The 23,998-nt window shown below is 38.6% G+C and overlaps 1 protein-coding gene across 1 annotated transcript in view; it reads right to left on the reverse strand.

The window, feature by feature from the left end:
- The window catches only part of TMEM168 (transmembrane protein 168), a 62,362-nt gene that overhangs the window by 2,989 nt on the left and 35,375 nt on the right, over nt 1-23,998 (reverse strand). The window contains exons 3-4 of the mRNA XM_090287388.1: nt 10,562-10,704; nt 8,331-8,605 (exon numbers count right to left, since the gene is read on the reverse strand). Coding sequence (XP_090143514.1) covers nt 8,331-8,605; nt 10,562-10,704 — 418 coding nt within the window. The remainder of the gene's footprint in view (nt 1-8,330; nt 8,606-10,561; nt 10,705-23,998) is intronic.

Below are 23,998 nucleotides of genomic sequence, written 5' to 3' on the forward strand. Positions count from 1 at the left end.
ATGGTAAGACGCAGAAACAACCTCTCAATGAAAAGGAAAGAGGAGTCCCCAGAAAAGGGGGTAGATGGAATAGACATAGCCCAAATGTCAGACAGGAATTTTAAACAATGGTAGTGAAGAAGCACAATGTACTCGACAACCTTAAAAACAACTATGAAAACCTCCAAGGAAATTACCAACAGCTGCAAGGAAGTTACAGGGAACTTACGGACCACTACACCAGCATAAAAAAGACATAGAAACTACTAACAAGAACTAAGGTGAAATGAAGAATACAATATCTAAACTGAAAAACACAGTAGAATCAATCAAAAGCAGGTTAAATGAAGCACAGGAGCGGATCAGTGAATTAGAGGACAATGTAGAAAAAAATTCCCAGACAATAACAGACTGAAAAAGTACGAAAAAGATGTAAGGGAATTACAGGATGGCATGAGGAAAAGTAATATTTGAATCATCGGCATAAAAGAGGGAGAAGAAGTAGAAAGAGCATAGAAAAGCTGAGAGGAGAAATAATGACAGAAAAATTTCCCAACCTGATGACAGAAAAAGTTATGCAAGTTCAAGAAGCACAGAGAGTCCCAATTAAGAGGAACCCCCAAAAAAACCCACTCCAAGGCACATCATAATTAAAATGGCAACATTCCAAGACAAAAAGAGAATCCTAAAAGCAGCAAGAGAAAAACAGCAAATAACACACAAGGGAGCTCCGATAGGCTATAGACTGATTTCTCAACAGAAACACTACAGTCAAGAAGAAAATGATCAAAAATATTTCAAGCAATGAAAAACAAAGGCCTACAACCAAGAATATTCTACCCAGCAAAGCTCTCATTCAAAATGGAAGGTGAAATAAGGAGTTTCTCAGACAAAGGAAGACTAAAAGAATACATCTCCACCAAACCAGCATTGCAAGAGATGCTAAAGGGAATATTCTAAGAAAAGGGAAGAAAAAAAAAAATAAAAAGAGGAGAGGAACAGAGGTACAAAGGGAAATGAATAAATACATGTCAATAATAACTTTAAATGTAAATGGATTAAATGCCCCAATTAAAAGACATAGGGTAACAAAATGGATAAGAAAACAGGACCAACATATTTGCTGTCTACAAGAAACACACCTCAAAACAAAAGATTTACATAGACTGAAAGTAAAGGGATATAAAAAAATATTCCAAGCAAATGGACATGAAAAAAAACGCTGGGGCAGAAGTCCTCATATCAGACAAAACGGATTTCAAAGCAAGGGTAATAAAAAGAGACAAAGAAAGACGTTTCATAATACTTAAAGGAACAATCCATCAAGAAGATATAATACTGATAAACATATATGCATCCGACATAGGAGCACCCAAATACATAAAGAAAATACTAGAAGACCACAAGAAGGATATTAACAACAACACACTCATAGTAGGGGACTTCAACACTCCATTATAAACAATAGACAGACCATCCAAGCAAAGAAACACCAAGGATATACAAGCATTGAACAACACACTAAACCACATGGACTTAACTGATATATATAAAACTTTTCATCCCAAAGAAGCAAAATATACATTCTTTTCAAATGCACATGGGAAACTCTCAAAGACAGACCACATGATAGGACACAAAACAAGCCTCAACACATTCAAAAAAATTAAAATTATTTCAAGCATCTTTTCAGACCACAATGCCTTGAAACTAAAAATAAACCTCAGAGAAAAAAAATCAAAGACACCCAAACTCACTGAGAATGAATAACATGCTATTAAATAATGAATGGGTTAATAATGACATCAAAGAAGAAATCAAGAAATTTCTAGAAACTAATGACAATGAACACACAACAGCCCAAAACCTATAGGACACAGCAAAAGCAGTCCTAAGAGGGAAGTTCATAGCAATACAGGCATATCTGAACAGGAGAGAAGAATCTCAAATAAAAAATCTAACGCTAAAGCTACAAGCACTGGAACAACAACAACAAACAAAGCCTAGGGTAAGAAGTAGGAAGGAATACATCAAGATCAGAGCAGAATTAAATGACATAGAGACTAAGCAAACAGTCTAAAAAATCAACAAAACTAGGAGCTGGTTCTTCGAAAAAATAAACAAAATCGACAAGCCTCTAGCCAGGCTCATCAAGAAAAAAAGAGAGAAGACCCAAATGAATAAAATCAGAAATGAAAAAGGAGAAATCACGACTGATACCACAGAAATACAAACGATTGTAAGAAATTACTACAAACAACTGTATGGCAAGAAATTTGACAACTTAGAAGAAATGAACACATTTCTAGAAACATACAACCTTCCAAAACTGAATCAAGAAGCAGAAAGTCTCAACAGACCAATAACAAAGAAGGAAATTGGAACAGTAATCAAAAATCTCCCTGCACACAAAAGCCCTGGACCAGAGGGCTCCACAGGCGAATTTTACAAAACATTTAGGGAAGAACTAACTCCCACTCTCCTTAAACTATTCCAAAATTCCAAGAAGAGGGAAAAATCCCAAACTATTTCTATGAAGCCAGAATTACCGTTAATCCCCAAACCAGGTCAAGACACAACAAAGAAAGAAAACTATAGGCCAATATCACTGAGGAACATAATTGCTAAAATCCTTAATAAAATATTGGCAAACAGGATCCAGCAATACATCAAAAAGATCATACACCACATTCAAGTGGGATTCATCCCAGGGATGCAAGGTTGGTTTAATATTCGCAAATCAATAAATATAATACATCACCTAAACTATCACATGATCATATCAATAGATGCAGAAAGAGCATTCGATAAAGTAGGACACCCATTTATGATGAAAACACTCAGCAAAATGGGAATAGAGGGAGCATACCTTAACATAATTAAGGCTATATATGAGAAGCCTGAAGCCAACACCATACTCAATGGACAAACACTGAAAGCATTCCCCCTGAAATCAGGAACTAGACAAGGCTGCCCACTCTCTCCACTCCTATTCAACATAGTGTTGGAAGTCCTAGCCACAGCAATGAGACAAGAAAAAGAAATAAAAGGCATCCAAATTGGGAAAGAAGAAATAAAACTATCACTATATGCAGATGACATGATAGTATACCTAGAAAACCCTATAAACTCCACTAAAAGACTACTCGATATTGTAAGTGAATTTGGCAAAATAGCAGGGTACAAAATCGTCGGCAGCCGTCCGTCTCGAGAGACGATGGTGTAGCTTCTTAAGAGTCTATCTGCACCGCCGAGAATGGTTGTGCAGTCCGACTCGGGAGTGACACGGTATCTGTCTCCTCCCGTGTTAAATCGACATCTTGCGATGACGCTGGAGTGTCCTCTCCAGTGAAGCTGAAGCTACAGAGGCTGGGCAGGGTGATATGGAGGGTCTGCTGTTGCCCATGCAGCAGACCCCCCCCCCCTCTCTTCGCAGCTGAAGGGTCCAAGGGAAAGACGGAGTCAATACAGCTTGGCTTCAGGTGCGCCGCAGGAGTTGTCGGTGTTGACTACAATGTCAAACCGCCTTAGGGACTCCGGCTCCGGATTTTCTGTCGGGGTTTACTCCCTTAGCCTTTCCCCTGAAGAGGTATGCCGCAAGGCAGCAGAGGTTTTTTGGAGTTAGAGTTTTCCTTCTCTGATGTGCCCTGACTGGAAGATCGAACCAGCGACACTTAGCTCGCAGGCCGACGCTCAATCCACTGAGCCAAACCAGCCAGGACAGGGTACAAAATAAATATACAGAAATCTAAGGCATTTCTGTACACCAACAATAAAATATCAGAGACAGAGACAAAAAAGAAAATACCATTTACTATAGCAACAAGAAAAATAAAGTACCTAGGAATAAACTTAACCAAAGAGAGAAAAGACCTGTACACTGAAAATTACACAACATTGAAGAAAGAAATTAAGGAAGATACAATAAAATGGAAGAAATACCATGTTCTTGGATGGGAAGAATCAACATAATCAAAATGGCCATACTACCCAAAGCAATTTACAGATTTAATGCAATCCCTATTAAAATACCAATGACATATTTCACTGACCTAGAACAAATCCTCCAAAAATTCATATGGAACCGAAAAAGACCCCGAATAGCAAAAGCAATCTTGAAGCAGAAGAACACAGCAGGTGGAATCATGATACCAGACATCAAACAATACTACAAAGCCACTGTGATCAAAACAGTCTGGTACTGGCATAAGAATAGACATACAGACCAGTGGAACAGAATAGAAAGCCCAGAAATAAACCCAGGCCTCTACGGTCAACTAATATTTGATAAAGGAGGAAGAAACATAAAATGAAGTGAGAAGAGCCTCTTTAACAAATGGTGCTGGGAGAACTGGACAGGGACGTGCAAAAAAATGAAACTAGACCACCAACTTACGCTACACACGAGAATAAACTCAAGATGGATCAAAGACTTAAATGTAAACCGTGACACCATAAAAGTCCTAGAGGAAAACATAGGCAGGAAAATTTCAGATATTCCATGTAACAATATCTTCACGGATACATCTCCTAAGGCAAGAGAAATAAAGGAAAAAGTAAACAAATGGGACTACGTCAAACTAAAGAGTTTCTGCTCAGCAAAAGAAAATATCAGCAAGATGAAAAGGAAACCAACAATATGGGAAAACATATTTGCCAATGGTATCACAGACAGGGGACTGATCTCCAAAATTAATATAAAGAGCTTATAAGAGTCAACATGAAGAAAACAAAGAACCCAATTAAAAAATGGGCAAAGGATCTGAACAAACACTTCTCCAAAGAGGACATACAGAAGGTCCATAGACACACTGAAAAATGCTCAACATGATTAGCCATCAGAGAGATGCAAATAAAAACCACAATGAGATAACACTTTACACCTGTCAGAATGGCCATCGTCAGCAAATTAACACACAGCAAGTGCTGGTGAGGATGTGGAGAAACGGGAACCCTACTGCACTGTTGGTGGCAATGCAGACTGGTGCAGCCAGTATGGAAAACAGTATGGAATTACCTCAAAAAACTAAAAATGGAACTGCCTTTTGAACCAGCGATTCCACTGCTAGGATTATATCCGAAAAATCCTAAAATCCCAATTCAAAAGATCTTATGCACTCCTATGTTCATAGCAGCTCTGTTTACAATAGCTAAGTGCTGGAGACAGCCTAAGTTCCCATCTGTATATGAGTGGATAAAAAAAACTGTGGTACATTTACACAATGGAGTACTATGTAGCAGAAAGAAAGAAGGAATTTCTACCATTTGCGACAACATGGATGAAACTAGGGAGAATTATGCGTAGTGAAATAAGCCAGGCAAAGAAAGAAAAATACCATATGATATCACCTGATATAGGAAACTAAAGAACAATACAAATGAATTAAATAGGATAAAGAGCAGAATAGCAGTAAATAGGGGCGAGGGGGGAGGAAGAGAAGGGGCATAAGTAAGGGAAGGGTTTAGTAAAGGAACATATATAAATGATTCATGGACTTCGACAACGGGGAGGGATATGATTGTGGGAGAGGGGGTGGGCTGGGGGGGGAGCAATGGGGGAAAAATGGGACAACTGTAATTGAAAAACCAAAAAATAAGAGATAAAATATATATATATATATATATATATATATATATATATATATAATTTCCCATATTCCAAGTTTTAGAGATTTAACACATTAAACTCTCAATATACAAAGGTAAAAAGAAATTTCTGCAGGCCAACAAGCCAACCATTCTGACATAATTACATGCAAAAGGGACAAACTCCAAATGCACACATGCTGTGAGACCTATGTCCTCCCAGGTGCATAGTGCAACAGAAAAGAAGGGAAAGAACTCAGGAGAAGTCAGTACAGGCTCTGGATACTAACTAGTCATCTGGACGCTGAAAAAGTCAGTTCATCCTTCTTGGCCTCAGTTTCCACATCTATGAAAAAGCAAGTTTGCCCAGAAAATACGTAACATCATTCTATGTGTAACATTCTGGGAAATTATATTATGGATTGGTGAGAGGGTAGTAATTAACAATTGTTTCCAGTAAAAATTCCGGTTTCTCAGTAGTTTTCTAAAGAGGGGTCATAACTGTTGCTGGATGTGGATGTACTCCAGGGACCCCAAAGGGAAGCCATGTTTTACTAGTTTATAAAAGAGGGATTAATAACATGAATTATACTCTGTACTTTTTCTTAATTATATTTAAAGGAATCATAAGGCCTTTAAGTAAAGAAATATTTTTTAAAGAAAGATGATTAACGTTCCTAAAAAGTCAAATATTACATAGAAATACAAAATTAGTATAGTATGGGTTAATAATTTACCTATAAACAATAAGTCTTTATATAAGTTTTATATGTGATAAATCTAGAGGTATTAAAAATTCAGTAGAATCAGCCTTCTAAATAAAGTGTTTCTGCCCTGTTAAAAAATAAAATAAAATAAAAATAAAAATAAAATATTGTCTTAAATTATTTGGTTTTTGGCATTCTCTTAAATTTCATGGCCGAGACCATTGCTATCCTCGCCTCATCCTAGTCCTGGCTCTGTCTCAGTGGTACACTGATACAATCATCCCAATTCTAGTTATTTATCTTAAGGAAAGAGCAGAGATTGGGACAAAATATTACACACAAAGATCTTCCCTCTACTATCTAAGATAGTGTAAAATCTGAAACATCCAGGGGGGATGGAAATAAACTATGGTAAAACCTTGTGAGGGAACTTGATAGTAAAATCATATTTATAAACAAATCTTAATGAGAAAATTAGCTATAAAATTAGGAACAAATGTATGACACAGAAGTGTATCTACAAAAATACCAGCAGTGCTTATTGTTGGGTATTTGGATTTCAGGTGGTTTTCATTATATTTTTCTATATTTTCTGAAGTTTTTACATTGAGTATATTGTTTTTATAATTAGAAAAGTTTTAACATGCTGTAGTTTACCTGTACAAGAACCTAAACCTAACTTCAGAACATATATTTCTATCAAAAGAAACCATCATCTTTGCTAAACTATCAAAATGGCACTACCAGAGTGAGAAAGAATCCTTTATAATTTGTATTCTATTAGTAATATAACCTCTGAAGCCAAGGTATATCATTTTTTATGAATATCTAAATTTCTCTTATTCTTTATCTCTGGCAATGAAAAACATGCTTATCATCTCAGAGGCACTATTTCAATGCATGGTTTCTACGTATTACTAATGTATTGCTTCACAGATACTTCCTGAAGATACCTTTTTGAAAATGGTGATATGTTACCTTTTCATTATAGCCAGTTTTATTAAATTATCTAGAGATCAGAGAATGACATAGATTATAGCAGCCATTATACAAATTCCACCTGCCACAAAATTGGCATGAAATTAGTGAGACCATGGTGGTTTAAAATAATCTTTACTTTAACATCAAGTTTGTTTCCTTCCTTCTGGAATTCATGTATTGGCAGTTCTGCCTCTGTCCTTCTATACTTTTGTTTAATTTGATCTGAATATCTATTTCTACTTATATTTTATGACTATTTTATTTTTTTGCATTTGTCCCTGGTATAAATGTAATATATTTTATGAAAAAAGAATATCATTATCCCTAAAAGAACTATTCTAATTTAAAATTTAAAAAACTGTCCTTTTTCATGATTAATTCAATGATTTTATCCATCTACCAATTATTTAAGGATCCCCGACTATGGGCCAGGCTCTGTTCTAGGTGCTAGGCAAATAATACATAAAACTTACAGGATGACTATTCTAGTTGGTGACAGCAACAAACAAATTGGCATATAATATAGAAAGATCTCATTTCTCCCTTGGCAGGGAGATCTAATATTACCCTTTAATTTTACAGATGAGAGAACCTAAGCTAAGAGAAATAACTTCTCTAAAATAACACTATTCTGGCAAATCAGCACCAAAACCAAAATCCTACACTAAGTGCTTTTCCCATTCCCAACACATTGACTAGCATTTAAAATTTTGTTAAGCTTACTACCATAAATAAAACCGCACATGTGAAAGACTATATTAGAGTCACTATCCATAACGTTTAATCAGCTTCTGAAAAGTGCTACTATATTTAATAATTCTGAAAATATTTTAAAGGGAAAGCGATTATAACTCTCAAATCAAACAGATTTTTTCTTCCTGTAAATATAAGACATAATTTTCAAAACCTTTGGGGATTACTAAAATTATGCTAGAGAAAAGAAAAAGTCATATGTGTACCTGGTAAACTGTAAAGTAAAAAATTGAGAATTCTGAAAATTTAATGTTTCAATGTAAAGGACATATTTCCACAATTGGTCTATTTTCACAATAGTGAAACTGCCAGAGGTGACTTTACCTGCAAGCGCCCACTCTCCTGTACCATGGGTGTGCCCACTGTAATACAAAACATATGTATCATGTCTGGGTCCATCCATAGTCCGAAGTTCTAGAAAAGCTTTCAGTTTGGAATGTAGAGTATCAAAGGACAGTCCACTTGTGGAATAGTCACATCCATAGGTCTCAATCATATGATATGCAAAAAATCTTTGGATAGCATTGAGCATGCCAGTAGACCTCAAATTTAACTCCTGTACATGTTCCGGTGGAAGAAGTGTTGGCTGACCGTCAGGACTAAAGAAGAAAAAAAAAGATTATTTTGGTGTTTAAGAAGGATTCATTCTATATCATATTTTTATTCTCCATTTATAAGTAATTATCTAAGAATCATAATAGTTTTTGATAACTAAATGGCAGGATTTTTAAAATAATCTTTTCTAAAATTCCTGATGCTAAGATTAAGCTTTGAAAATCAAAGCCTATTTTCTAAAAATCATATTTCTTATAATGACATAAATATATCTTATCAATAAAGCAATAACCAGACTGAAAGCTAGGAGAAAAATATCTCCAAATGTTCTTTCTTTATATCTTCTCACCAAATGATGGTATTAGACATTTTAAAAGCAAAATTATACTAATTTCACCCCCAATGTGTTTTAAGAACATAGATGGGGATCATCATGAAAATTTTTCTTTCTTGAGGAAAAGAAAATTTAATAAAGTATGAAAACAATATTTTAATTATATATTTAATTTCTATATTGAAAAGAAGTCTTTAGAAAGTTGTGCTCAACTTTTACTAAACAAAAATACATAAATTGTATGAGAAATTACCTATCAGTAAATGGCATTTTAATAAAATTATTAAAATTTAGGTCCAACTGGCATATCCTACTGAACACTTAATTGAAGACCTAGACCTGCTCCTGAAAACTGTAACGCGATATTCTAGTAAAGATGATAAACCAAGACCTACAACTAGCGGGATCAAAATACTAACAATATTGAGGTAGGGTGGAGGATCATCAATTCTATCCAGCAAAGGAATTTCTATCAGAAATTTAAAAAATTTTACATTTTGCTTCATTCATTATCAATAACTATTCAAAAAAGACTTTAGTTTTCATTACAATAAATTTTATTCCATACTCATTTAATAATCACAAAAAGTTTAAAAAAATGCATCAACAAAAATCATAATAAAACAAAACTTTAACAATGCAAATTACTTTTTCCACATATTCTTTCTGCAGAGTTATCATATCTTACTTTATGGAACCCTTTAAATCTATTTATTTCTCATAAGAATCTTCAACTTTTTATTAAGCCTTTAACATGGAGAAAAACATCTAATACAAATAGTCTATCTGAGGTTTTTATGTCACATATTTAAAATCAGATAAAAACGTTTTGACTTCAAGTTCCCCTCACTCCAAAGTAAGTATGATGAATACTTTTGCTCATCAGAATTAATTAATGGCAAAGAACTCATATTTTTCTATTTCAAAGGTAATTAGCTATAAAAGAAAAATTAAAACGTGGCAATACTTACAGGTTCAGAAAGACCTACCGCATATTTGGGATCAAATATTATTCTGAAAGAAAACTACAATCTAATATATATGTTTATGTAGGTACACAAACAAGTATTTACACACACACACTACACACACTCACATATCGCCAGTCTTTTGAATTGCTGGTATCTGTATGAAATTATCCAGGGAGCAGGGTATTTTTATATTCATATTCTCATTGCTCTTCTAAGACTCGTCTGAGATGGGCAGAACAGGTATTGTCATTTTTGCATTTTACATAAAGACAATGAAGTTCAGAGAAGTTATGATTTGTCTAAGGTAAGAGAACTAGGATTTAGGACTCTCAGGTCCAATGTACATTGTATTATATTTTACCATATTGTTTCACAGGACATTTTCCCAAACAAGAAATCGCTTTCTAAAGGAAGGGCAGGATATTTCCTTATAAAATTCATTCATATTTTCTGGTTTCTAGCTAAAACATAAGCTAATCACATTTATCAAAAAAAATCAATAAATTGAACCCTAAAGATTTTATTATTACTGAGTAAAGGTTTTTAAACATTTGGGATAAATAAAAAATGCAATAGTATTTTATTTTTAAAATATCAGTTTTGAAAAATAGCTATATTTTATATTTATTGTCATACTAAGAAAATATTAAGAGTCAAGTAGTTATTACTAATTACTGTATTCTAGAGTACTGTACCTGCAGAAGTTGGTAGGAATCACAATAGCATATCCAACAGATGTTCCTCCTAAACAATTACCCAATTCATGGAAGAGCCCATGAGCCATGGATTCCAATGGCAAAACAATTAAAAACATGCTCAAGAAGATTCCATTTGTTGGCTAAAAGAAATTTGAAACATCATGTTTACATAGTGTGACTGCATTTATGTGTGTATATGTGTATATACATATATATGTACATACATGAATATTTACTTACATTTTTTGGATACTACTTCCAGGAAAAATAAAAAGGACAATTAATGATCTAAAAACAATTTTAAGTTGAAGCAGACAAGAATATATGAATGAACAATGAACCCTAAATATACCTCTCAGGATCTCAGAAGTTGGGGCAAAACAAATACAGCACCTATTTCTTTAATTTCTAAGATAACGTCCCACTCAAAGTAAAAAGAAATAAAACAAAAACATAATCACTCTAAACTTTGAAAAAGCCAAAAACAAATCTTTCCTGTTAAAACCCCCATGCCCTAAATCATTTTTCAAACAACACATTCATTCTTTACCAGAAAAGATACTTTAAAAAGTGCTCTGTTTTGGAATCCTGTGAAAAGTCCAGAAATTAAAGGAATAAAATCTAAAAGAAAACAATATTCTAAAACTATCAAAATGAATTCCACTCATATTTAATTAAACTTATATACAGTTTTCCTTGAAAGCTTTACTCTCTCTAAATTTAAAATTGCAAAAACATAAAATAAAGAATATTTAAAGATTTAAAAGCAGAATAGAGAAAAAGAGGCAGAAGAAATATTAAAAAGAGGCAAGATTAGATAGTAACTACAATAAAGGAACAGAAAAAAATTAAAGGACCCATTTAAGTGAAATGAAAATGGAAGGATGATAGTTACTCAGTCCTGATCTATATCTCTTCAATACTGATACTATTCTATATTCTGTGCTGTTACTGCACTTAGTACAGTCATATGCTGATGTACACGAACACACATTTTTTCTGACACTATAAGGTGGCTCATTTGATTAGAATTTAGTAAAAAAACAGAACACTGATTACCATAATGGAAAAATGGATTTAATGCCTTATATCTGTTACATTCTGTAATCAATTACATAAATACAGAACATGCCTAATTTAGAAACATTAAAAAATACAAATAGGTAAAAAAGACGTCATTAAAATTATTCCAAGTACCATTATCCACACACAGGTACTACTTTCTTAAAATATTTACAAACTTCATGCAATATGTTCACAAATATGTATTTATGTATTTTTTTTCTGAAGTGGGATATATAATGTTCTGTAAACAAATGGGATTATATCAAACTAAAAAGGTTTTGCACAACAAAGTAAACCATCAACAAAACAAAACAAAAAAAGCCACCTATACTGAAAGGAAAAAAAAATTCCCTAATGAAGACATCTAATAAGGGGTTAATATCCAAAACTGATTGATAACTTCATATAACTCTACACACACACACACACACACACACACACACACACACACACACTCCAATTAAAAAATGGGCAGAGGACCTTAATAGACACTTCACCAAAGAGTACATACAGATGGCCAATAGACATGAAAAGATGCTCAAAATCACTAGTAAGCAGAGAAATGCAAATTGAAACCTCAACGGCACATTGCCTTACAGCTGTCAAAATGAGTAGCACCAAAAAAATCAACAAACGACAATTATTGGGGAGGATATATATAAAGGAAAGGGGATGCTCATGCACTGCTGGTGGGAACTCAGACTGGTTCAGCCACTATGGGAGACAGTATGGAGGGTCCTCAAAATAAATAAATAAAATAAATGGAACAGTTTTATGACCTAGTGATTCTACTTCTGGTTATATATCCAAAGAAACCCAAAACATGAATTTGAAAGGCTATATGCACCCCCTAAGTTCACTGCAGCATTATTCATAAGACCCAAGATATGGAAGCAACCCACGTGCCCATAAAGACCAGTGGATGAAAAAGTGCTGGCTACAGTGGAACATTACTCGACCATAAAAAATAATTAAGTCTTACCATGGGTGGGCCTAGAAGGTATTATGCTAAGCGAAATAAGTCAGACACAGAAAAATACCATATGACATCACCTAATACAGGAAACTAATGTACAACACAAACAAATGAGTAAAAATGAACCAGAAGCATGTAAACAAGGAGCAGACTAAAACACCCTGATCAATCAACAGCCATCACAACACCAAGGCAAGACCCTCCACCAGCAAAAAGTATATAACTTGCTGAAGGCTCAGATAATACTTAAAATTCATAGCAATAAATTATTTTTTAATTAAGGTACATACATTGTCTTTTGAGACATAATCCTATTGTATATTCAACAGACTACATTATAGTGTAAATATAACTTTTATATGTACTGGGAAACCAAAAAGTTTGTGACTCACTTTTTGTGATACTCATTTCATTCCAATAGTCTGGAAGTGAACCAACAGTATCTCCAAGGTATGCCTGTACCTTTCCCTTCTGTCCCTCTGTAATGCTATCTTTTGCTTAATGTAAGTTCCTAAATATAAAGCAGCAATTTGTCTTGTTAAAGAAATTTCCCTCTACCTAAAGATTAATAAAGTGTTTTACATTATCCTCTAAAGGATTTAGTTTTGTCCTTCACATTTAGAGCTATAATCCAAATGTAAATGATTTCTATGATAATGATCCAATTTTTTTAATATAAAACCCAATTTCCAATTATGAAAAGAATCAACCATTCCACATTACTTTGTCATAAATTAAGTATTCAGGGATCAGGTTTGGACTTTCTTCTGTTCCACTGGTCTGTTTGTGTATCCTTCCAAATATTTCCTTTACTCTTTTTTCCTCCTTTTTTTCTGGGACTCCAATAAAACACATGAAGATCTTCTCAGTGTATCTTCTTTAAGTCTTACCCTTTTCTTCTGTGTAGTATTTTCCCTACTTTTTTCCTCTTCTGTGCTCCTTCTTGTATAGCTTCTTCTGAACTATATTTTCCACATCACTCATGCTCATTACAGCTTTACCTAACCTATTAAGCTTGCACACTCATTTAATTTCAGGCACTTCCTTTTCTTTGTTTTTAAAATTGTTTTTCAATTACAGTTGTCCTATTTTTTCTGCTATTGCTCTCCCATATCCAGCCCACCCCTTCTCCCACAGTCATTCCCCACCCTGTTGTCCATGTCCATGTGTCATTTATACATGTTCTTTGACTGGATCCTCCCCCTACTTATCCCTCCAAGCCTTCCTCCCTCCTCCCCCTGATAACTGTTATTCTGTTTCTTGAGCAATTTTGTTCATTTGTTTCTGCTGTTCATTAGTCTCCTGTATCAGGTAATATCATATGGTATTTTTCTTTCATTACCTGGCGTATTTCACTACGCATAATTCTCTCTAGTTCCATCCATGTTGTCACAAATGGCAGGAGTTCCTTCTTTCTTTCTGCTGCATAGTATTCCATTGTATGTACGTATCACAGTTTTTTAATCCACTCATCGACAGATGGGCACCTAGGCTGTTTCCAATATTTGACTATTGTAAACAGTGCAGCTATGAAGATAGGGGTGCATAAGTTCTTTTGAATTGGGGTTTCAGGATTCTTTTGTATAATCCTAGCAGTGGAATCGCTGGTTCAAAAGGCAGTTCCACTTGTTTTTTGAGGTAACTCCATACTGTTTCCACAGTGGCTGCACCAGTCTGCGTTCCCTCTAACAGTGCACTAGGGATCCCATTTCTCCACATCCTCGCCAGCACTTGTTGATTTGTTGATGATGGCCATTCTGACTGGTGTAAAGTGGTATCTCATTGTGGTTTTTATTTGCATCTCTCTGATGGCTAGTGATGTTGAGCATTCTTTCATGTGTCTATGGATCCTCTGTGTATTCTCCTAGGAGAAGTGTTTGTTCACGTCCTTTGCCCATTTTTTAATTGGGTTGTCTGTCTTCTTGGTGTTAAGATATGTAAATTCTTTATATATTTTGGAGATCAATCCCTTGTCTGAGGTATCACTGGCAAATATGTTTTCCCATATATTTGGTTTCCTTTTCATCATCTTAATGTCTTCTTTTCCTGAGCAGAAATTCTTTGGTTTGATGTAGTCCAATTTGTTTATTCTTTCCTTTATTTCCCTTGCCTTAGGAGACATATCCGTGAAAATATTGCTGCGTAGGTTATCTGAAATTTTGCTGCCTATGTTTTCCTCTAGGACTTTCATGGTGTCATGACTTACATTTAAGTCTTTGATCCATCTGGGGTTTGTTATGGTGTGTGGTGTAAGTTGGTGGTCTAGTTTCATTTTTTGCACATTCCTGTCCAGCTCTCCCAGCACCATTTGTTGAAGAGGGTCTTTTCACTCCATTTTATGCTCCTTCCCCCTTTCTCAAATATTAGTTGACCATATAAAACTGGGTATATCTCTGGGCTCCCTATTCTGTTCCATTGATCTCGATGTCTGTTCTTATGCCAGTCAGACTGTTTTGATCACAGTGGCTTTGTAGTATAGTTTGATGTCCGGTACTGTGATTCCTCCTGATGTGTTCTTCTGTTTCACCATTGCTTTGCTATTCGGGGTCTTTTTTTGGTTCCATATAAATTTTTGAAGTATTTGTTCTAGGTCTGTGAAACATGTCATTGGTATTTTAATAGAGATTTCGTTGAATCTGTAAATTGCTTTGGGTAGTATGTACATTTTAATGACGTTGATACTTCCCATCCATGAACATATTTGCTTCCATTTATTTGTATCTTTCTTAATTTCTTTCTTCAGTGTTATGTAGTTTTCTTAGTACAGGTCTTTTATATCTTTGGTTAAGTTTATTCCTAGGTACTTTTTTTCTTGTTGCTATAATAAAGTTTTCTTTTTTTAAAGTTTCTATCTGATATTTTATTGTTGATGTACAGAAATGCTTTCGATTTCTGTATATTTACTTTGTACCTTGCTATTTTGCCAGATTCACTTATTAAGTCGAGTCGTTTTTTAGGGGAGTCTATAGGGTTTTCTATGTACACTATCAAGCATCTGCAAATAATGACAGTTTTACTTCCTCGTTCCCAATTTAGATGCCTTTTATTTCTTTTTCTTGTCTGATTGCTGTGGTAGAACTTCCAAGACTTATGTGAAATAGGAGTCGAGAGAGTAGACTTCCTTGTCTTGTTCCTGATCTCAGGGGGAATGCTTTCAGTCTCTGTCCATTGAGTATGATGTTGGCTTCAGGTTTCCCGTGTATATCCTTAATAATGTTGAGGTATGCTCCCTCTATTCGATTTTGCTAAGTGTTTTCATCATAAATCGGTGTTGTACTTTATCAAATGCTTTTTTTGCATCTATTGATATGATTATGTGATTTTTGTCTTTCATTTTATTTTTGGTGGTGTATTATATTTATTGATTTGTGAATATTAAACCATCCTTGCATCCGTATAATGAATCCCACTTGATTGAGAGGTATGATCTATATAATGTGTTGCTGGATCCTGTTTGCCAATATTTTGTTGAGGATTTTAGCATCTATTTTCATCAATGATATTGGCCTGTAGTTTTCTTTCTTTGCTGTGTCTTGACCTGGTTTGGGGATTAGGGTAATACTGGCTTCATAGAAAGAGTTGGGGAGTTTTCCCTCTTCTTGGATTTTTTGGAGTAGTTTGAGACGGTAGGCGTTAGCTCTTCCTTAAATTTTCTGTAAAATTCACCTGTGAAACCATCCAGTCCAGGGCATTTGTGGGCCAGATTTTGGATTACTGTTTCATTTTCATCTTTGTTATCAGTCTGTTCAGGCTTTCTACTTCTTGAATCAGTTTTGGAAGATCATACGTTTCTAGAAATTTGTCCATTTCATCTAGGTTGTCAAGTTTATTGCTATACAGTTGTTTGTAGTAATTTCTTACAATCCTTTGTATTCCTGTGATATCGGTCATGATTTCTCCTCTTTCATTTCTGTTTTGAGTCCTCTTTCTTTTTTTCTTGATGATCCTGGCTAAAGGCTTGCCGATTTTGTTTATCTTTTCAAAGAACCAGATTTTACTTTTGATGATCTTTTGAATTGTTGGTTTAGTCTCTATATCATTTAATTCTGCTCTGATCTTGATGATTTCCTTCCTACTACTTGCCCTGGGCTTTGCTTGTTGTTGTTGTTCTAGTTCTTGTAGTTGGAGAGTTAGGTTTTTTATTTGGGATTCTTCTATCCTTTTTAGGTAGGCCTGTATTGCTATAAACTTTCCTCTCAGGACTGCTTTTGCTGTGTCCCATAGGTTTTGGGCTGTTGTGTGTTCATGTTTCCAGAAACTTCTTGATTTCTCTCTGATGCCATTGTTAACCCATTCATTATTTAATAGCATGTTATTCATTCTCCATGAGCTTGAATGTCTTTGATTTTTTTTTCCCTTCAGGTTGATTTCTAGTTTCAAGCCACTGGGATCTGAGAAGATACTTGATATAATTTCAGTTTTCTTGAATTTGTTAAGGCTTGTTTTGTGTCCTATCTTGTGGTCCATCTTTGAAAATGTCCCATGTGCATTTGAAAAGAATGTATATTTTGCTTCTTTGGGGTGAAAAGTTCTATTATATTTCAGTTAAGCCCTTTTGATCTAGTGTGTTGTTCAATGCCTCAATATCCTTGGTGTTTCTTTGCTTCCAAGATCTGTCTATTGTTGATAACGGGGCGATAAAGTCCCCTAAAATGAGTGTGTTGCTGTTGATATCCTTCTTATAGTCTTCTAGTATTTCCCTTATATATTTGGGTGCTCCTATGTTGGGTACATATATGTTTACCAGGGTTATTATCTCCTTGATAGATTTTTCCTTTCTGTATTATTAAATGCCCTTCTTTGTCTCGTTTTATGGCTTTGACTGTGGAATCCGTTTTGTCTGATAAAGTAATGCAACACCAGCTTTTTTTTTATGTCCATTTGTTTGGAATACTTTTTCCATCCCTTCACTTTCAGTTTGTTTAAGTTTTTTGTTTAGAGGTGTGTCTCTTGTAGACAGCATATATGTGGGTCATGTTTTCGTATCCATTCTGCTACCCTATGTCTTTTGATTGTGTAGAGGCAACAAATATTCTGTGTAAAGTTTCAAAGGTCTGCTAAATATGTAAATATGTAGGGGGATCAGATGTTCTTTGTAAAAAGTAGCAAGGACTTGCTAAAAAGCCTTGAAGAGAGGAATGTAGGAAGGAGGGTAGCAACTGGTGATCCACACACTAAAAGCACCTCAGCCTCTATTTGCTTGTGTCTTGTTTATACAAGCTAAAATCACCTCGGCCTCTATCACCTTCCATTTGCTTGCTTCTGTCTGGTTTATAACATTTGTGAAAGTTATACTTTACAGGATATCTAGCCCTTTTAAAATAAATTGTTTCGCAAAAAAATCCTCCCTGGCTGTAGAGCTATGCTGCCGCCAGAGATCACCTTATAGCCTTGCGAATTTCTGTTCCTGTTACTGCCAAGATATTCCTGCAGTCCTGCCCAGCCCCCTCTTCCTAAGGGTGTTTCCCACCAAAGAAGAAACAAAGGGGGATGCGTCAGTATAAAAACTCAGCCATTTACACTCCATTGTAGGTTGGAGCATGTTAGAGACCAGCTCAGGGTCTGCCCAACTCCTGGCCATTATTAAAATTCTTTGCTTACTTTATATACCGCTTCAGTGTTCAATCTCGCCTATGTAGCCGTAACAATTGGAGCAGTTAATCCATTTACATTTAAGGTTATCATTTCCCTTTGTACCTCTGTTCCTCTCTCTCTCTTTTTTTCCTTCTTTTTCTTAAAGCATTTCCTTTAGCATCTCTTGCAATGCTGGTTTGTTGGAGATGTATTCTTTTAGTCTTCTTTTGTTTAGGAAACTCTTTTATTTCACCTTTCGTTTTGAAAGAGAGCCTTGCTGGGTAGAGTAATCTTGGTTGTAGGAGTCTGAAACATTTTTTGCCTTTCCCTTCTGGCTTGTAGTGTTCCTTTTGAAAAATCAGTTGATAGCCTTATCAGAGCTCCCTTGTATGTTATTTGCTGTTTTTCTCTTGCTGCTTTTAGAATTCTCTGTCTTTGAATGTTGCCTTTTTAATCATCATGTGCCTTGGAGTGGGCCTTTTTGGGTTCATCTTCATTGGGATCCTCTCTGCTTCCTGGACTTGCATGACTTTTTCATCAAGTTAGGAATATTTTCTGCCGTTACATTTTCAATCAGGTCTTCTATCCCATGCTACTCTTCTTCACCTTCTTGTATCCCTATGATTAGCACATTTTTTCGTTTCATGTTGTCTAGCAGTTCTCTTACACCCTCTTCATTCTTTTTAAGTCTTTTTTCATTTTGTTGTATTGTCTGGGAATTTTTTTCTACGTTGTTCTCTAATTCATTGATCCGATCTTCGACTTTATTTAGCCTGCTTTTGATTGATTCTACTGTGTTCTTCAATTCAGAAATTATACTCTTTATTTCTTCCAGGTTCTTATTGATACTTTATATGTCATTTTTTATGCTGGTATAGTTCAAGGAAGTTGAACAGCCGGCCTTTGAGTAGAAGGCGGGAAGATGGCGGATTCCTCGGGGCGGGGTTCTGGTGGCCACTTACCTTGCCTGCACCTTGATCTTGGATCTCCAGCCTCCAGAACTATGAGAAATAAATGCCTGCTTAAGCCTCCCAGTCTCTATTTTATTTTTTTAAGATTTTATTTGTATTCAGAGAAAGGGGAAGGGAGTGAGAAAGAGAGGGAGAGAGACATCGATGTGCAACAGGTGAGGGAAACATCAGTTGGTTGCCTCTCGTACGCCTCCAACTGGGGACCTGGCCCGCAACCCAGGCACGTGCGTGCCCTGATGGAATCAAACCAGCAACCTTCCAGTTTGCTGGCTGGTACTTAATCCACTCCAGAGAAGGAAAACTCTGACTCCAAAAAACCTCCGCTGCCTTGCGGCATATCTCCTCGGAGGAAAGGCTAGGGGAGTAAACCCTGACAGAAAATCCGGAGCCGGAGTCCCTAAGGCGGTTTGACGTTGTAGTCAACACCGGCAACTCCTGCGGCGCACCTGAAGCCAAGCTGTATTGACTCCGTCTTTCCCCTTGGATCCTTCAGCTGCGAAGAGAGGGGGGGTCTGCTGCATGGGCAACAGCTGGCCCTCCATATCACCCTGCCCAGGATTTGTAACTTCACTGGAGAGGACACTCCAGCATCATCGCAAGATGTCGACTTAACACGGGAGGAGACAGTTATCGGTTATAAGCTCATCCGATTTGTGAAGGAAACGAGCGCCAGGGGTCTCCTCTGACGGTGGGAGAGGTCATCGCACCTCACTGGACAGCTACCGCCAGCCTCAAGCTGGGCAGCCCCCAGCCAATTAGGTGCCGTCTCGCCATGGCTCGCCTGCCCCACTGGGTGCATGGGGATCAGAGAGGCGTCTCTCGAAAAGTGGGCCACAAAACACTCCCACCAGGCAATTCCAAGCAAACATCAAGAAAGAAGCCTCCAGCTCTTCGCCTCGCTAGCTGGAACATCAGGACCATGTGTCCCGGACTTACTGCAGACCTTCTGTGGATCAATGGTGCTATGAAAACCGCCGTCATCGACAGGGAACTGGCACGACTAAACATCGACATTGCGGCTCTACAGGAGACCCGGTTGGCCGACAACGGAACTATCAGAGAAACCAACTACACCTTCTACTGGCAAGGGAAGTCTCCAGACCAACCAAGACAGCACGGTGTTGGGTTCGCTGTGAAGAACACGCTTGTTAACTCCATAGAGCCACCCACAGGAGGCACAGAGAGATTACTTACCCTCCGATTGTCAACAACTTTCGGCCCAGTCAGCATTCTTAGCGCGTACGCCCCAACCCTCTGCGCCACCACCGAAGAGAAAGAACAGTTCTACCATGCACTGGACGAAGCGTTATCCAAGATCCCCAGAAGTAACGCTCTTTATCTCCTTGGAGACTTCAACGCAAGAGTAGGAGCCGACCACATGGCCTGGCCCACCTGCCTCGGAAACTTTGGGAGAGGAAAGATCAATGAGAATGGTCAGCGACTGCTTGAGCTTTCGTGTCACCACGACCTGTGCGTGACAAACACATTCTTCAAGTGCAAAGAGATCCACCAGGTGTCATGGAGGCACCCCCGCTCCCACCACTGGCACCAGCTTGACCTCGTCATCACCAGAAGAACGGATATTGGCAGCACCCTCCTCACCCGCAGCTACCACAGTGCAGACTGCGACACAGACCATGCCCTCGTGGTAAGCAAGGTGCGCATAATGCCGAAGAGGTTGCACCACTCCAAAATGAAGGGTCGCCCACGCATCAACACCAGTTGTGCCAGCAACCCAGTTAAGACCCAGCAATTCATCAACAGGATGGAAGATGCACTCGGCGAGGGAATGGCGGCAGATGACATTATCGAATCCAATTGGCCACGTCTCCGCGACGCCATATACAACTCCGCCATTATTGCTTACGGGAAGAAAGAACGGAAGAACGCTGACTGGTACGAGGCTCACTGGGAAGAAATGGAACCCGTGATCGAGGCTAAGAGGAAGGCCCTACTGGCTTACAAGGCCACGCCCACTCCCAGTACACTTCAAGCTCTATGGGCTGCCAGGAACAAAGTCCAGAAGACCGCCCGCCACTGTGCCAACACCTATTGGCTAAACCTGTGCAGAAGCATCCAGGAAGCCGCCGATATAGGCAATGCACGAGGAATGTATGAGGGCATCAAGAAGGCAACAGGCCCAATCCCCTCCAAGATCGCCCCCCTTAAGTCCAAGACAGGTGAGGTCATCACTGACCAGGAACAGCAAATGCGGCGGTGGACCGAACACTACCTCGAGCTGTACGCGACGAGGAACACCGTAACAGACACTGCTCTTAACGCCATCCCAGACCTACCAGTCATGGAGGAGCTAGACACCCCACCTACTGCGGCAGAGCTCGGCAAAGCCATCGACCGCCTCGCTTGCGGGAAAGCACCAGGAAGCGACGGAATCCCTCCAGAAATCCTAAAGAGCGGGAAACCAGTCCTGCTACAGCCGCTCCACCATCTACTCTGTCTCTGCTGGAAGGAGGGTTACATCCCCCAGGATATGAGAGACGCCAACATTATCACCATGTACAAGAACAAAGGAGACCGCAGCGACTGCAACAACTACCGGGGCATCTCTCTCCTCAGCGTCGTCGGCAAAGTATTCGCCCGGGTCGCTCTTGCCCGCCTGCAGACCCTTGCTTCCCGCGTCTACCCAGAGTCCCAGTGTGGCTTCAGAGCTGGCCGATCAACAGTGGACATGATCTTCTCCCTACACCAGCTGCAGGAGAAGTGTCACGAGCAGCATAAACCATTCTACCTCGCCTTTATCGACCTCACGAAGGCGTTTGATCTGGTCAGTCGAAGTGGACTCTTCAGCTTGCTACGAAAGATTGGCTGTCCACCACATCTGCTTGCTGTGGTCATGTCCTTTCACGACAACATGCACAGCACGGTGTCCTACAACGGCGCAACCTCTGAGGCCTTCCCAGTCAGCAGCGGAGTAAAGCAGGGCTGCGTCCTCGCGCCTACGCTGTTCGGAATCTTCTCCATGCTCCTCCAATACGCCTTTAAGGACTGCAGCGAGGGTGTCTTCATTCACACCAGATCCGATGGCAAGCTCTACAACCTGGCCCGTCTACGAGCCAAGACCAAAGTCAAAGAGGTGCTCATCTGTGAGATGCTCTTCGCTGACGACGCAGCCTTGACATCACACTCCGAAGAGGGACTCCAGCAGCTAGTCACTTGCCTTTCCCACGCATGCAAGGAGTTCGGACTAGCCATCAGCCTGACGAAGACGAACGTTATGGCTCAAGGCACGGGGACTCCCCCATGCATCAGCATCGACGGATACACCCTGGAGGTTGTCAACGACTTCACTTACCTCAGGTCCACCATCTCGAGCTGTCAGTTGACTTGGAGGTCAACCGGAGAATCGCCAGGGCAGCCACAGTTATGGCCAAACTGAACCAGCGAGTGTGGAACAATTCCAGCCTCACTGAGACAACTAGACTGCGCATCTACCAAGCCTGCGTACTCAGCACTCTCCTCTATGGCAGCGAGACGTGGACCACCTACGCAAGGCACGAAAGGAAACTCAACAGCTTCCACATGAGGTGCCTGCGACGCGTCCTGCATGTCGCCTGGCAGGATAAGGTCCCCAACACCGAGGTGCTGAAGCGAGCCAACATGAGCAGTTTGCATGCAGTTCTTAGTGAGAGACGCCTCAGGTGGCTCGGCCATGTCAAAAGAATGGATGCAGGCCGTATTCCCAAAGACCTCCTCTACGGCGAGCTAGCAGAAGGCCAGAGGATGACAGGGCGCCCAAAACTGCGGTTCAAAGACATCTGCAAAAAGGACATGACACAATGCTCCATCAATCTCAACACATGGGAAGTTCAAGCAGACGACCGCCTAGCCTGGAGGCTCGCGGTCAGGCAAGGCACGTCACGCGCAGAGGCTGCGCGCAACGAGGAGGCGGTCCAGAAAAGATCGAGGCGGAAGCAGCGTCAACAGCAGCAACAACAGCCATCTGCCTTCACCTGTAACAAGTGCGGCAGGGATTGTCACTCCCGAGTCGGACTGCACAGCCATTCTCGGCGGTGCAGATAGACTCTCAGGAAGCTACGCCATCGTCTCTCGAGACGGACGGCTGCCGATGATGCCGATGAGTTCTCTTTAAGTCCCTTGTAGTTTCTCTGGAGTTCTTTGTAATTCCCCTAAAGTTCGTTGTAGTTTTCATTGAGTTTGTCAAGTTCATTGAGCTTCTTTATAACCAGTCTTTTGAATTCTATGCCTGATAGTTTATGTCTGTTTCATCTATCTCTCTTTTTGGGGATTCCTTTTTTCCTTTCACTGGTAGGTTGTTCCTGTGTCTCCCCATATTGGATGCTTCTTCTTTGTTTTTGTTTCTTAGATTTGTCTTCTTTCATTTCCTGCCTTTGTGGTATGAGATTCTGTATAGGAGACCTTGGGGATTCAGTGGTGCAGTCTCTTTGATCTCCTGAGCCTGATACTCTTGGGATGCCCTTCATGCTGTTTGTTTAAGCTGTCTGGTTGTATTTCAGTTACTCTTTGGTGGAGCCTTCCCTCTGGCAAGTTGATTCAGTCACTCTGCCCACCTTGTCTTGAGTTCTTTTGCGGAGATGGTGTTAAAACATAAACACACACCCAGGTAAGAAATCCACACCCTCCAAAATATCCCCCACCCACAATCACACTATCAGCAGCAAATGATCCAGTATTAATATAAATATAAAGAGGTTAAGACTATTATACTATAGTAGAAACAGGTAAGAGTTGCTTTAAATGAAATAAAGATGATTTTTGAGAGGGAAGATGATAGAATAATAATAGTAGCAAGTAGGGTCAAGGCTATGTGAGACAGCAGGTAATATTTACACTATGAGTTTACAAAGG

This window comes from Furipterus horrens, unplaced genomic scaffold (genome assembly GCF_987537825.1).
Source record: "Furipterus horrens unplaced genomic scaffold, mFurHor1.1.pri manual_scaffold_9, whole genome shotgun sequence".
NCBI classification, from domain to species: domain Eukaryota; kingdom Metazoa; phylum Chordata; class Mammalia; order Chiroptera; family Furipteridae; genus Furipterus; species Furipterus horrens.